The 12,990-nt window shown below is 37.9% G+C and overlaps 1 protein-coding gene across 4 annotated transcripts in view; it reads right to left on the bottom strand.

Annotated features, from left to right (window-relative positions):
- The window catches only part of LOC135711766 (pseudouridylate synthase RPUSD2-like), a 594,258-nt gene that overhangs the window by 461,052 nt on the left and 120,216 nt on the right, over positions 1 to 12,990 (bottom strand). For all 4 annotated transcript variants that reach the window (XR_010518505.1, XM_065234728.1, XM_065234730.1 and 1 more), the window contains exon 2: positions 40 to 1,642. Coding sequence is in view for 3 of the 4 variants with exons in the window: in XM_065234728.1 (XP_065090800.1) it covers positions 40 to 666 (627 nt within the window). In the remaining variant the exon portion in view is untranslated. The remainder of the gene's footprint in view (positions 1 to 39; positions 1,643 to 12,990) is intronic.

Genomic DNA, 12,990 nt, shown 5'->3' with positions numbered 1-12,990 from the left:
GAAGTAGGTACTACCTAACAGTTTGTCATCGACACTTACCTTTCTCATCGGCATGATGAGCGTATTGGTCGACATGTTGGTGGGCGTCTTCAGCTGCTGTTGCTGCTGCTGTTGCTGTGGCATTCCCGACTGCTGTTGTGTCGGTTGCTGTTGCCGCATTGGCACCATGGCCCCAATGGCCCCATTCAAACCGAGCGCGGTCAACTGCTGTGACTGCGTCTGGGGCGAACCGGGGATCGACGAGGACGTATGCTGTGGTTGCTGAGCGGCCGCAATCGGTTGCTGACCGAGGTTCAGATGGGCCGCCGGATGGTGGGCCATAAAGCTACGCAGATTCAACGGAGTAAACATGGCGGCAGCAGCCGCCGAATGCAACGATTGATGCTGCATGGCAGCAGCGGCTGCGACTGCCGCAGCCGGATTGTGTAGGGCCGCAGCCGGATGATGCTGATGCAGCTGGTGCTGATGATGGTAGGATGCAGCCTGTTGGCTGACCTGCTGTTGACCGGCGGTCTGAACCTGCGGCGGCGGTTGAACCGCTGCTGCCGCAATCTGAGGCTGATGGTAACCGGCCGTAGCCGGATTGAACGGAACCGCCAACATCTTCTGGAGGCCCATCCCCGGGACACCCCACGGTATATACCAGGAACCGGGATGGTGCTGCATCTTCGATATGCGCTTCTTCGAACTTCTTCACACTAACAAACTCCACTTAATAATTCCAACAACAACAAAATATGCTTCTTCTTATTCTCACTTGGTATCACTATCAATCATGAATCGAACTAGGGAAACACTATCAAACCCAACAGGTAGCATAAACACACTTTGCTCCTCTTCTCACGTCGTTGCTCCTGGGACGGAACGTAAACAAACCGCACGGGAAATAAGAAAAAAAAAATCGGTCGCCAACTCGCGCCTTGCAAGAAAAAGTGTGAATCGCACGATCGCGTAGCTCGTCGTCACGCTGCCTCCGATAGGCAACAAGACAAAAAGGCAACTAAAAACCAAATAAATTAATGCTAAACATCAACACGCTCGCTCGCTGGCGGCGCTCAGAGGTTGGGGCTCTCTTCTGCTAGGTTGCCACTTGCGCGCGCGCGCTCGGCTCTGCTCTCTCTCGGCTAGCGAAGTGTTCACTGGGAGGGGGTGATATAATATTGACACAAGCGCGCAGCGACCGCTCTACCACTTGGGGGCTGTCGAGCCACTTCACGAGCTTCTTCACTTTGGCTCGCAGCTAAAGGTTTGTTTGGAGCAGCACCGACGGCAGCTAGCAATCTGCACTTTTTTCCTGGCTCTCATTGACGGCGTCGTCGTCGTCGTCGTCGTCCTCCTCCTAGCTGGTGTCGATAGGGCTGAGGCTGTAGTACAGAAGCTCATCCAACCGGGAGAACGTTCCTCCGATATTGCATAACCTTAAACTGGCCCTCGTTAATTATTCGTTATTTATCTTTTCGCTTTGTTCTCAACGGGGCACGCGCGGGTCAACGACGGCTGCTGACGAACACGGACAATACGGCGGATGACACGAAAGCCAACGGTGGAGTAAATTAAATTAACAACAGTACATCATGTACGGCGTGGATGACCGATATTTGTGCTATCATCAGCGATATCGTCGAATGCTGCCGGTAGGTTGCTAAAAGTTGAAAGTTGACAACGATGACGAGGCCGTTGATGAAGATTGCAAATTGGGAAGAGACAGAAAGAGGGGGAAAAAATATGGTGATATAATTAGTGTTGTGTGATTAATTAGTAAAACAGAAGTGATTCTTGCTCCCGGGGTATCGCTTACACGCGCTCTTTTGCTAGTTGTTCTTCTGCTGCTGTTGGCACGATGCTGGTCGTCGATGGTGGTCTAGGGGGGGGGAGTAAGCTGACGGAGACGGTTGGAGTTTTGGGAAGAATAATTGGAGATGATTGCCGAGAGATTAAGTGTCACTTTGTTTTTTTATTGAGACATAAATTTAAAACCCTGTATGTTCCTGATTGAGATGTGCTGTACTATAAGGAACCGGAAACTGATCTATGAATACGATTACACGTCATACGTTCTCATTGAATGACTATTTACGCATTAATGCTTTGAAGATTGGACCACATAATCCAGCAAACAACTTTTGATGTATTTAAAACTGCGGTTAAGATTTGCTTTAAGACTTAAGCTATTTTAAGGGTCAAAGAAGAGCCGATTGTCTAGATCCGCTTCATTGCGTTTTTTGTTGTTGTAAATAATGACGCAGTAAATAAGACTCATATGAGTATAAGTCGGTAACGCATGTAGGAAAATTACGACGTATGTAAACATATTGACTTCGGTCAAGATAGAATCGAATCGGTTAAGAATGAGACCCGAAATATAATGTACAAAGTAGACTCAGAATTGAAAGAAACAAAAGAGAGGGAAACAGACCGAACAGAATTACCGTCGTGGCGGGCTTCTTTGGACACTTTCAAATTTGTTGAATCATATGAAGAATGTAGATTAGATTGAATGTTTATCCACAATTTGTTACTGAAGCTAATCTAATCTTACAAAATCCTCTGCTAATATCATTACAAGATTCCCATAATTGAACGAAAAAGGTTACCAACGGATTCTATAAAAAGTTTATCATCCCTAAAATGTAATTCATAATCGATGTTGAAACTTGTAAAAACATTCACAACCACCTCTCAGGAGTCGATAAGAATTCATATTAGCCAGGTAAAGAAAAGAGGCAATGTTTCTTCATATTACAGTCGGGAATCTTTATTCCCGGATATCTAACTAGTTCTAAATTCTTTAGTTGAAGCGAGAGCTGCCTCAGTACCAAAATGCGACCGTAACTTGTATGGAATTATAATAGATGACGATCTTCAGCTCTTGATCCGTCGGAAAAATGTCCGTAGGAGGCAATATCCAAGAACACGCGATCCTGCCATGAAAGTTATCTGGCGGGATTTGCAAAAGAAAATTAAAAACCGATTCTCTGCCCTGAGGAAAAACACTTTTGAAAACAATGCTTCGAAATTAGACCCGAGTTCCAAACCCATTTGGAAGCTCACAAAAAATATGAAAAAGCTCAAAAGACTATTCCTGCGTTTAAAGAAGTTGGTAAAACTTTGATCACAAATTCGGGAAAAAAAGCTCAGAATCTTCCTGATGAATGTGGGCGTCTTAGTGGAATACCTGTATGAAGAGAGAGAGACTTCTTCAGTGTCTTGTACTAATACTCGACTATTAGTATAAGACACTGTATTATTCGAGTATTAGTACAAGACACTGAAGAAGTCTGCACATTGTAGACGAAATACGCGTATCTGTCAAGGATAAGCAAATAAGGTAGTGGAATTAAATGGAAATTACTAATATTTCTCTCTCTCTCTCTCTCTCTCTTTATACTCAGAATCTTGCTAAGCAATTCGAGAGCTCCCATAAATTCAATTTGGGTCTTACTAGTCCTATTGAGAATCGGGATTATCTACATATTTTCTCTTAGGAATATATGTTTGGTGGTTACTGGGGGACTGCTTTGAACAAATTAAGATCTTTAACTAAACAATTTCAAAATATGAAAGCTCCAGGTGATGATGGCATTTTCTATATTCTCATCAAAAAACTCCCAGAGAGTACCTTGTCTTTCTTGGTAAAATTATTTAACAGATGTTTCCATTTGGCATACTTTCCTGATAAATGGAAAAATGCAAAAGTTGTTCCAATTTTGAAGCCGGATAAAAATCCAGCTGGAGCTTCTAGCTACCGTCCAATAAGTTTGCTTTCTTCAATAAGTAAACTTATTGAAAAGATAATTTTAAATAGAATGATGCTTCACATCAATACGAACTCAATTTTTGCAGATGAGCAGTTTGGATTTCGCCATGGGCATTCAACTACTCATCAACTCTTAAGAGTTACCAATTTAATTCGTTCAAACAAATCTGAAGGCCACTCAACTGGAGTTGCTCTTCTAGACATAGAAAAAGCATTCGACAGTGTTTGGCATGAAGGTTTGATTGCTAAATTGAAAAAGTTTAATTTTCCACTTTATATTATGAAATTAGTTCAAAATTATTTAGCTGACAGAACTCTGGAGATAAATTATCAAAATTACAAATCCGAACGACTACCTGTTAGAGCTGGAGTGCCTAAGGGTAGCATTCTTAGGCCTGTATAACATTGTATAACATTTTCACTTCGGACCACCCTGATTTGCTTCAGGGTTGATATAAATTTGTGTTCGCCGATGACACAGGTATTTCTGCTAACGGATGAAGTTTTCGTGTTGTTTGCAGCAATGCTTGCAAAATTTATCTTCCAATATTCCCACATAAGTCTAGAGTTTCCTTTTTGAAATCTAGTAGTAGTCACATAGTCACTATGAACGGAGTTCCAATTTCCTGGTCAAACCAAGAGAAATATATTGGATTGGTAGTTGACCAAAATTGCCTTTAAAAGATGACATTAAGGGCATTCAAGCCAAATGTATCAAATACAGGACTGGTAGCGATCACTGCTATCAAAAATAGTGATTTTAGTGACCATGTTGAAGAAATAAGTGACCAAATAGTGACTTATAGTTGTAAAAATAGTGACTGAAAAGTAACCTAAGTAGTTGTTCTAATGGCACACCAATTAAATGTTTGATATTTTAGACTTGTTCAATAAATATCTCATAAACACTTATGTGCGATATGAACCTTTAAAGCAAAAGATTCAATAGAAAGTTTAAGGCAAAACCCACGGTATTAGTCTAATAACTGCAAAAATCTGAAAAACCGGGAATCCTCAGGAAACTTTATTTTTCCTTAAAATACCTGGAAGGCATTTAATTTTTCTCGTTATTTTCATTCACACTTTGAACATTATAGATAGAGTGGAGTAATCTTAAGTAACAAATAAATTTAAAAAACCGAGACTTTAAATGTTGTTTTATTTTTTGAACATGCATATTTCCTAGAAATTTTAAATTTGGACTAGTTCTGGACTTAAAAGCAATAATACTTCAAGAAATTTTCAAGAATCTGGAGTCAAATTCCATGCACAGTTTTAAAAGCTCGTGGAATTTTATTAAAATTTCTTAGGACCACAATTCGAGGAAGTTCTGGGAAAACAACCTTTCAGATAAAAAAAAAATCCTATGCAATCTGCTTTCAAGGTAGTTCTAAGGAATTTAAGATTTCTGGTGAAGCCTGATAGTTTTGAGTAGAATTTCAAGAAACCCGGAAAGAATTAAAAGTAAATTTTAATGAAAACTCTTAGTAATTTCTGAGAAGCACATACCTGTGAACTTCAGAGGAATATTCCAAAAGCATTTTGAGGATAATTTCATGAAGTTTGTGGGAGAAAACGAATCCGGAGCATAAGTTTTTGAATAATTTTACAATTAAATCTGAGCATAACTCCAGAACATCTTCAAAGGAATTCGGCAAATAAAATCAGAAGAGTTTACCAAACAAATTATGAGAAGAAATCTAAAGAATTTGTGAGAAGAAATGCCAATGAATTCTTAGGAGACTTTCAATGTGAGTAGAATTCCAAGGGAAGGAGTGAGATTCAAAAAGAAATCTGAAATGAATTGAATTAATATTCGGATAATCTTTCCAAAGGGTTGCTTATTCTGGTGAATTTCAAGATATTTCCGAGGGAAACTAAAAGAAAATTGAATTCGACGCTTCATCGAAATTTTGAGGTATGTTTCAATGGAAATCAGAATGGACTATTCTCAGGTCTTCAGAACTACTTGAAAGTTCCCAAATTTGTCCTGAAGGTAATGAAACTGCTTTGCAGTTCTTTTTTGTTTGAGAAACTAGCCTGATGCTCACAATACTTCTCATTAGATTCTCAAACTTCCTCGAGTTCCCGAAATGTTTCTGAAGATCACTGTCCTTCTGTGAAGGTTTCGAAGTTTTTCTAAACTTCTGGAACTTTCATGGACTTAGAGCGACATAATTAACATAGCTCTATGATTTTCTCTGAAGTTCTCGAGATTTTTTGGAAGTTCATGAAACTTTCCGTAAATTATTGGCACTAATTTAAAATTGTTTCAATAGTCTGGTGGTGATATTAAAACTGCCTAAACGATTATTTAATTTCTTAAAAGTTCTCTAGACTGCCCTGAATTTATCAGTATTTTTTAAGAACTCGCAACTTTACTGAAATTAAATAATTTTTCTTGAAGTATTCCTTAATAATTTTTAACGCTCACTAATTTTCCCGAAACATATCTATGCTTACCTGAAGTTCTCTAAATTTGTTTGATAATCCTTCAAATTTTCTTAAATTAATGGAATTATTCTGAAGCTATCTGATCGTCCTCGAAGTACTCAGAACATCTCTGAATATCATGAAACGATCTAAAAATATCTTAATGTATTAGAAATTCTCTGGATCTTTTTAGGTTCTTAAAATCTCCATGATATAACACTCTTAAAATACTCTCACGTTTCCCGGATGTTCATTAAATTTTTATCACGCTCCAGAAATTCTCTCGGAGCTTTGCTGAAGTTTCCGGGAATTCTCTGAGTTTCTCGAAACTTCTTTAAGGTTTCTACATCTCCTTGAAATTATTTGAACTGCCCTTTGATTCTCTGATCTGTCTTGATGTTTTTGAAGCTTCACTTAAGCTCTAAATTCTATTGAGGATCTCAGTTCTGCTGAGAAATAAATGGAATTCCCGTAAACACCTTTAAATTTCCCTGAAATTCTCTAGGCTTCTGTGAAGTTCCTGATATATTTCTGAATTTTCCATAATTTCTCTGAAGGCCTCTGTACATCCCTGAATCGGAAAATCTTAAGGGTTCTCGATTTTTTTTTTCAGCACATCATGGAACTATTCTGAATTTTTCTAAATTTACGATTAAAGATCTTTAAACTGCTCCAAAAGTCTGGACTAAAGCTACGGAAATTGCTCTTATGATCTGAAATTCCCCAAAGATCTCTAAATTTAGCTTTTCTAAAGTACTTAGAACTTCTTTAAAAAATGCACAATGCTCCACATGTTTTCTATATTTCTCAAGTTTGTATGACACCTGTGAAGTTCTCTGAAATTCTAGGAACTTCATAAAAGTTCCTGGAAATTTTCGGATGCTTGGAGGTTCTTAAAGTTTTCAGTAAGTTCCCATATTTTCAGCGTATTAATTTCCCTTGTTTTTCCGCAGTTTGTTTATGGAGCTTTACTGAATTTAATCACAGCATTTCTTTTCATTGCTCAGAAGTTCTTCAAAGTTCCTACCATTGTTTCTGAAGCTAATGGGACTGCATTAAAGATCTCTAATCTTTCATAAAATTAATTACGAACTTGAAATAAACCATTTATTTTTTCCTTGATTCTGGCACTTTGAAACTTTTCAAAATCTTGAACTTGTACATGGAGTGCGAAACTTCAAGATATTGAATAATTTTAGATTTTGGACTTACTCAAATTAAGTAAGTTTTTTTTTTTAACTTTGTAAAGTGAGAAATTAAGTAAGCGTTAAACTTCAACATTCAATGGATTTGATTGAAAAGCTGTTTCTTTAAAACTGATTGCTATGCCTGAAAAAAAAACTTTTGGATCAATTGCTATTGTTTTGATCTACAAAAAAAGCATATTTTTTAAGCATTTAAAAAATAGCTTTCTTATTATAAGCCTGAAATTTATCCGTTAAAGTTTTGGAAAACTCAGGTAATTTTATTTAGAAAGATGAGTAGACTCCCTGTAGATAGAGAAAGACGATTCAATGTCACAAAGCAAAGAATGAACAATCTTAAAATAAATTCACGCTAGAAAAGTTGAAAATAGTTGCTGATACAAAAAAAAAAAAAAATTGGGAAAATATCAAAAAATCAAAGCTCACCAACGCCCAAGATCACGCTTGATTTTCGTAGACAAAAATCAACTAGCAAAAACTGCTATTGATTTTGCAAGCTGTGATATCGCAGCTCGAAATATCAAGCTAACAAAACTCACCAGCTGCAAATCTCAACAAACTGTGGTGAGATTGAGTTTCATGATTTTTGCTTTACACCCGAATGCAACCGAAACTTCCATAACGGCTGGCAGCAGTCCCTTCGTGTCTGCCATCGGTGAAAAGTAAAAAGAGATAGCAAACTATACTTTCTCTTTCTAAGAAAACGATGTGCAACGGAATTATTTTTGTGTCGAGTCAACTCTCAGCTTGAATTTTGCACGTTGTGAATAGTCTCGCAATAGCAAAGGAGCTTGTAAAATCAATATCAAGCATGATATTTTGTTCCAATATCACACGTGATACTGCGAGTGCATGAGAGCGGAAAAATATCAATTGATTGCAGATTTTGCCTACACTGATCCTCTTATAAGTTTTTAGGCCGGCCATGCTTTACGTTGTGCCAACATGGCTACCAGGCAAAAAGTACTTCAAAGGATTCAGAACAAAGTTCTGAAGATATTTTTTAAGATGCCTCCCTGGTACAGTACTATCGAAGTACATATTTGCAATCCTTTTGTCTTTATACTTAGATAAGATTTAGTTTATGTTTTGACGTAGGACTACGTCTCTAATTTCTATAATGAGGGTCGCATTAAAAAAAAAAAATCAAAATTCAGACATGTAACGAAAAATCCCAAACACGGACGCAACGATAGAGCATTCTCACATCAGCGAGCTCAATGCTCGGTTGATTGCTCACCATTTCACCAATGAAAAGCAGCGATAGTAAAAACGCTTGCCAAATCGTTTTCTTCATCATTTATTTTCGAACAACGGACGGATAACCGTCGGACACGTCGTGCGAGTATTCAGCCCAGGTAACATTTTAAGTTTTATGAAATACTACAAAGCAACTATAAAACAACATTCATAAAACCCTTGTCAAGGCTATTTTGTCATTAATGCATCCATCAAAACCACATTAAGACTAGAATATGTCTAGTTGGCCCACCCTGGAGAAGGTTCTGAAGGGTGTATTCTCGAAGCTCTTCAAGATTGATTTACTGCAAAAGGTTGTATGACGAACGCACTGAGAACCATTTGAAAGCTACAATAAAAGCTATTTAGCAACAATAAAAACCCTTTCCGAGCCATTTCCCCTAGCCACATGCTGAATCCACTAGGAAAGCATCAGTCAAGATAGAAAAGGATTTATGAATCCGATCTTATCAAAATAATTAAAATAGAAACTGATGGTATAAAAATCTTGTTGAATATCCAAATTTATTACAATAGTTCTCATTAAGTGGCCTAGTTTTAAGTGCCATATTAAATGTTATGTGAAATGTACGTGAAAACATCGAAAAAATTAAGTCCACCCTCGTTAAACGTCGATTTGACTAATTATTTAACATTAAAAAATATATATATATATATTGTTCAGATCGAGCTTGGCCGAGACTTTTTTTTTTATTATTTTCGCATGTAAATGTTTTTTCTCATTGCTAAATTTACCAAAATATAGTTATATCGAAGGAAATATTGATTGAAAATCAAAGATTGTAAAAAAAAAACAAGCAAACTAATTGTTACATGGTGGTGGCATAAAAGTTGATTTTCATGGGTCATTTGTGAAAAAGTTGTTTTGCTTTCAAGAATTCCTTAACAAATTAATAAGGTTTTAAAATGGCTTTTATGAAGATAACTTGCAGGCTGAATTGTATTTATCTAAAGCCATTTTGCTTGATCCTAACACGTTAAGATTTATGGAAGCATTTATGGAGGCAAAGTTGCCTGCAAAAAGTTAAACGTCAAAGTTTGTTTATCTTTCGATAGTTGCGCTGTGAGATCCAGGATTCTTCCAGGCGGTTTTCTCTCACTGGATTTGGAGCAGTTACCCAGATAGTTTGCGATACTGTTTTACAACATTTCGCATTTCGAACAGCTGGAAGCGCAATCGTTCCCGAAAAAGATCCCCTTCTTCCGGATGATTCCCGAAGTGCACCATCAAACGATACAGGAATGTACGCTAGAATTAAATTTTCGAATAGTTGATTCATTCGCCGAATAAAATCGCTGCTATGGATCGGAAACCAGCTTATCTCCGCTAACTAACAGTTTCAGTGGTTTGCTGTCGGTTGTTATTTCGATTGTCATCTATTCGCAAGATCTGGAGAAGGCTGATATGTTTTTAAACTTAAGACAATGTTTAATTAGTTCGAGGCAAACACTCACTTTACTCTTCTCCGCCAGATCAGTCGTTGATGGTGTGCTGGTTCTTCTAAAGAAGTAAATTTTGCTGAAATCGACTTGAATTTTTCATCCTACTTCGTCTATCCTTCGAGATTTCCTTGTCATAAATTTGGCATTTATTAACTATGAGGAACCATCTTTTAAGCTCAATTTGTTAACAGAGTAATTGGGAAGTTAATGATGCACTTTAAAAAACCTAAAAGCAACAATAAATGCTTTTTGCTCTAATGCAAAACCTAATGGTTTTATGGTTGCTTTTATTATGGTTGCTACATTTATAAAGTATTTTATCAAGACATTAATAAACAATTGCTAATGATGTTTATGCATGAATTACAGAACAGTTTTAAGGAGGGATTGATAACTGTTTTAAATTTATTTTTAAAACATTACAGTTTTTGACTTTCTTGTCAGGCTATAAAAGGTTTTTAAAACGGCTAAAAGCTGAATTACTAAGCAGGAATGCTTTACACTTTGGAATGCTATATTTAAACTAAATGGATTTTTCATTGCCGTTATAATACCATCATAAATCAGAGTGGATGCTAAATGGTTACTGCATTGTTACTTGGGAGTTGAATTCCTTTGACTTTAATTGGAAATGATAATTTGGCTCTGTAAAGTTTATTCGATTGAGCCTGTACAAATAAATTATTATCAAAAAAAAAAACACACATTTAGCAAATTTAATGTAGATTATTTTTGCCGAAGGAAGAATTAAACTATCTGCCTACTAGACCGAGATATATGCATTTTGGTGAATTGATTTCTGGGGTATATTAATTTAATTGAAGAGTTTTGAGCAATTCTATGGCAAGTGAAAAAATAAGCTTCACACTAAAAAACAAAGAAAATTACATGTGACGAAATATGTTACAAGCGATAACAAATTGAGCATGTTATGAAATTGCACCTGTAATTTTACAGCTTTTGGTATGTAACTGCTTCAAATATGTAAGTTTACATGGAAGTCATGTAAACTTGTATGATGATCATGTGTATCAGATAAACTTTCATGTTAAATGATATAGAATGACACACTTTCTCCTGTTCAGGCATACAAAAAGTACCGCCTCATGACAGTATTCCAACGGCTGTCGCTTTCTTTTTCCTACGACAGCATTGAGATTGAGCTATAAGCGACAGCCCACAGTGAGGCTGTCATACGACTTGCAACGTTGCCGTATTGTCCAGTACACGACAGCTCGTTCTTATTCATGTATTTTGTTCGTTCGGCTATTTCAAATTTTGTTCGTATGTCGTGAGACTGCTATCACACTACCAGTGTGACGCCGAAGCTCGTGCGGTTGCTATCACGGTTGTGCTGCCCATTGCAAAATTTTCATCCGATATATTTTTTTTTAAATCACATGGTCTTGAGCAGATCAGACATTCCTATCCAATATAAACCTATCCGACACCAACCTGACTTCTACCAAACCCCAAACCGATGTTGGCCCGACATTGACTCAACATAAACACATAATTGACCCGACATCGACCCGACATTTGGATTACGTCGATCTTAAATTGACCTTACATTGATCCGACATCGGGCCGACATGTCTGTGACAGTCTTTTCGTGACAGCCACTTGGTTAAGCTGAGGGATGTTGTCGGTTTTTGAAGGCTGTCATGATGACAGAAACATTGATAACATGGGCATTAAGAAATGTATAAATACAGCCCATTCAGTTCACTACGTTCCAAGCACGATGATGTTAGCAAAGCGGGAATAGATGCGACTGTTCTAATGCAGCTTTCATTCGTTCGTGCGCGCGCTGTTGCCAACACACTTCAAATTAAGACCTGAACGTACGGTAGCAAGCGGTAGTAAAGCACACAAAGCAACAGTAAATTCAGGTATAAATCAACTGTCGCGAGAAGGCTGTACTATTTGGAAGCCTGCTCCTGTTAATTCACATTTACATGAATAAAAAAATTGAATTTCACAACACTTTTTTTTATGTGTAGTCTAAACGTCCAAAATTTAAATACCCATATTAAAGAACATTTATGCAATTTCTTGTTGAAAAATTGTGTTTTTTCGGTCATGAAACTGCTTCTAAGCAAAAGAAATCAACTACCTCGTTAGCGGCGCCAATGGTCTAGTGATAAGCATGACTTCCTCTCACCCAAAGGGCCTGGGTTTAATCCCAGTCGGCGCCGTCGGGATTTTCTCAAGCATGAAATTTACGATCACCCCTTCCTTCGAAAGGGTAGTGAAGCCGTTGGTCCCCGGTCCATGAGTTGATGGGTCTAGAGGTAGGGTCCAGGTGTGGGAGCTGCCTCCTTGGCGTCGGTAGCATTGGTACTCAAGGAAAAAAAAAAGACAAAGGGCGTAATAGTCAGGCGAGTTGCCGAGAAGCGAGCTTGTTAACAGCATCGACACGCATTTTGCATTTTAGGTACGGTATAATGACAGTTAGTTGCTACCATTTCTTTGCACTTCAGCTCCAGTCCCTTAATGAACAGCTCGAAAGCACTTGGGAGAGCAACTTTATCGACTTTGCATGGTCCGATTACCGTCGCGTCGTCACCCCATCGCTCATTGTCATCGTCGTCGTCGTCGTTGTCACCGGGATGTGATGATGAGGTACACAATTTATAATCAACTTGACTTAAGGGCAAAACACAGATATTACCCACCCCCGGTCCATGCTGTCCCCTTTAGCACTCGCTCAAAACCGTCGTTCACAGTAGCAGTGTAGCAAAGCAGAACCATTACTGTGTAGTGTTTTCAACTTTCGGTGCTTTTTGCTAGCTCGCTTGCAGGCGTTGATGAACGAGAAAACGTTTTACGGCTCAAGGCTCACAAGTTTTGCCGGCATATGTTGGATGGCGAAAAAATTGATTTAGAATT

This window comes from Ochlerotatus camptorhynchus, unplaced genomic scaffold, assembly GCF_037179485.1.
Source record: "Ochlerotatus camptorhynchus isolate MF236.1 unplaced genomic scaffold, CSIRO-AGI_Acam_v1.1 ptg000438l, whole genome shotgun sequence".
In the NCBI taxonomy this organism is placed as follows: Eukaryota; Metazoa; Arthropoda; class Insecta; order Diptera; family Culicidae; genus Ochlerotatus; species Ochlerotatus camptorhynchus.
This window is presented reverse-complemented; position numbering and strand designations above follow the sequence as displayed.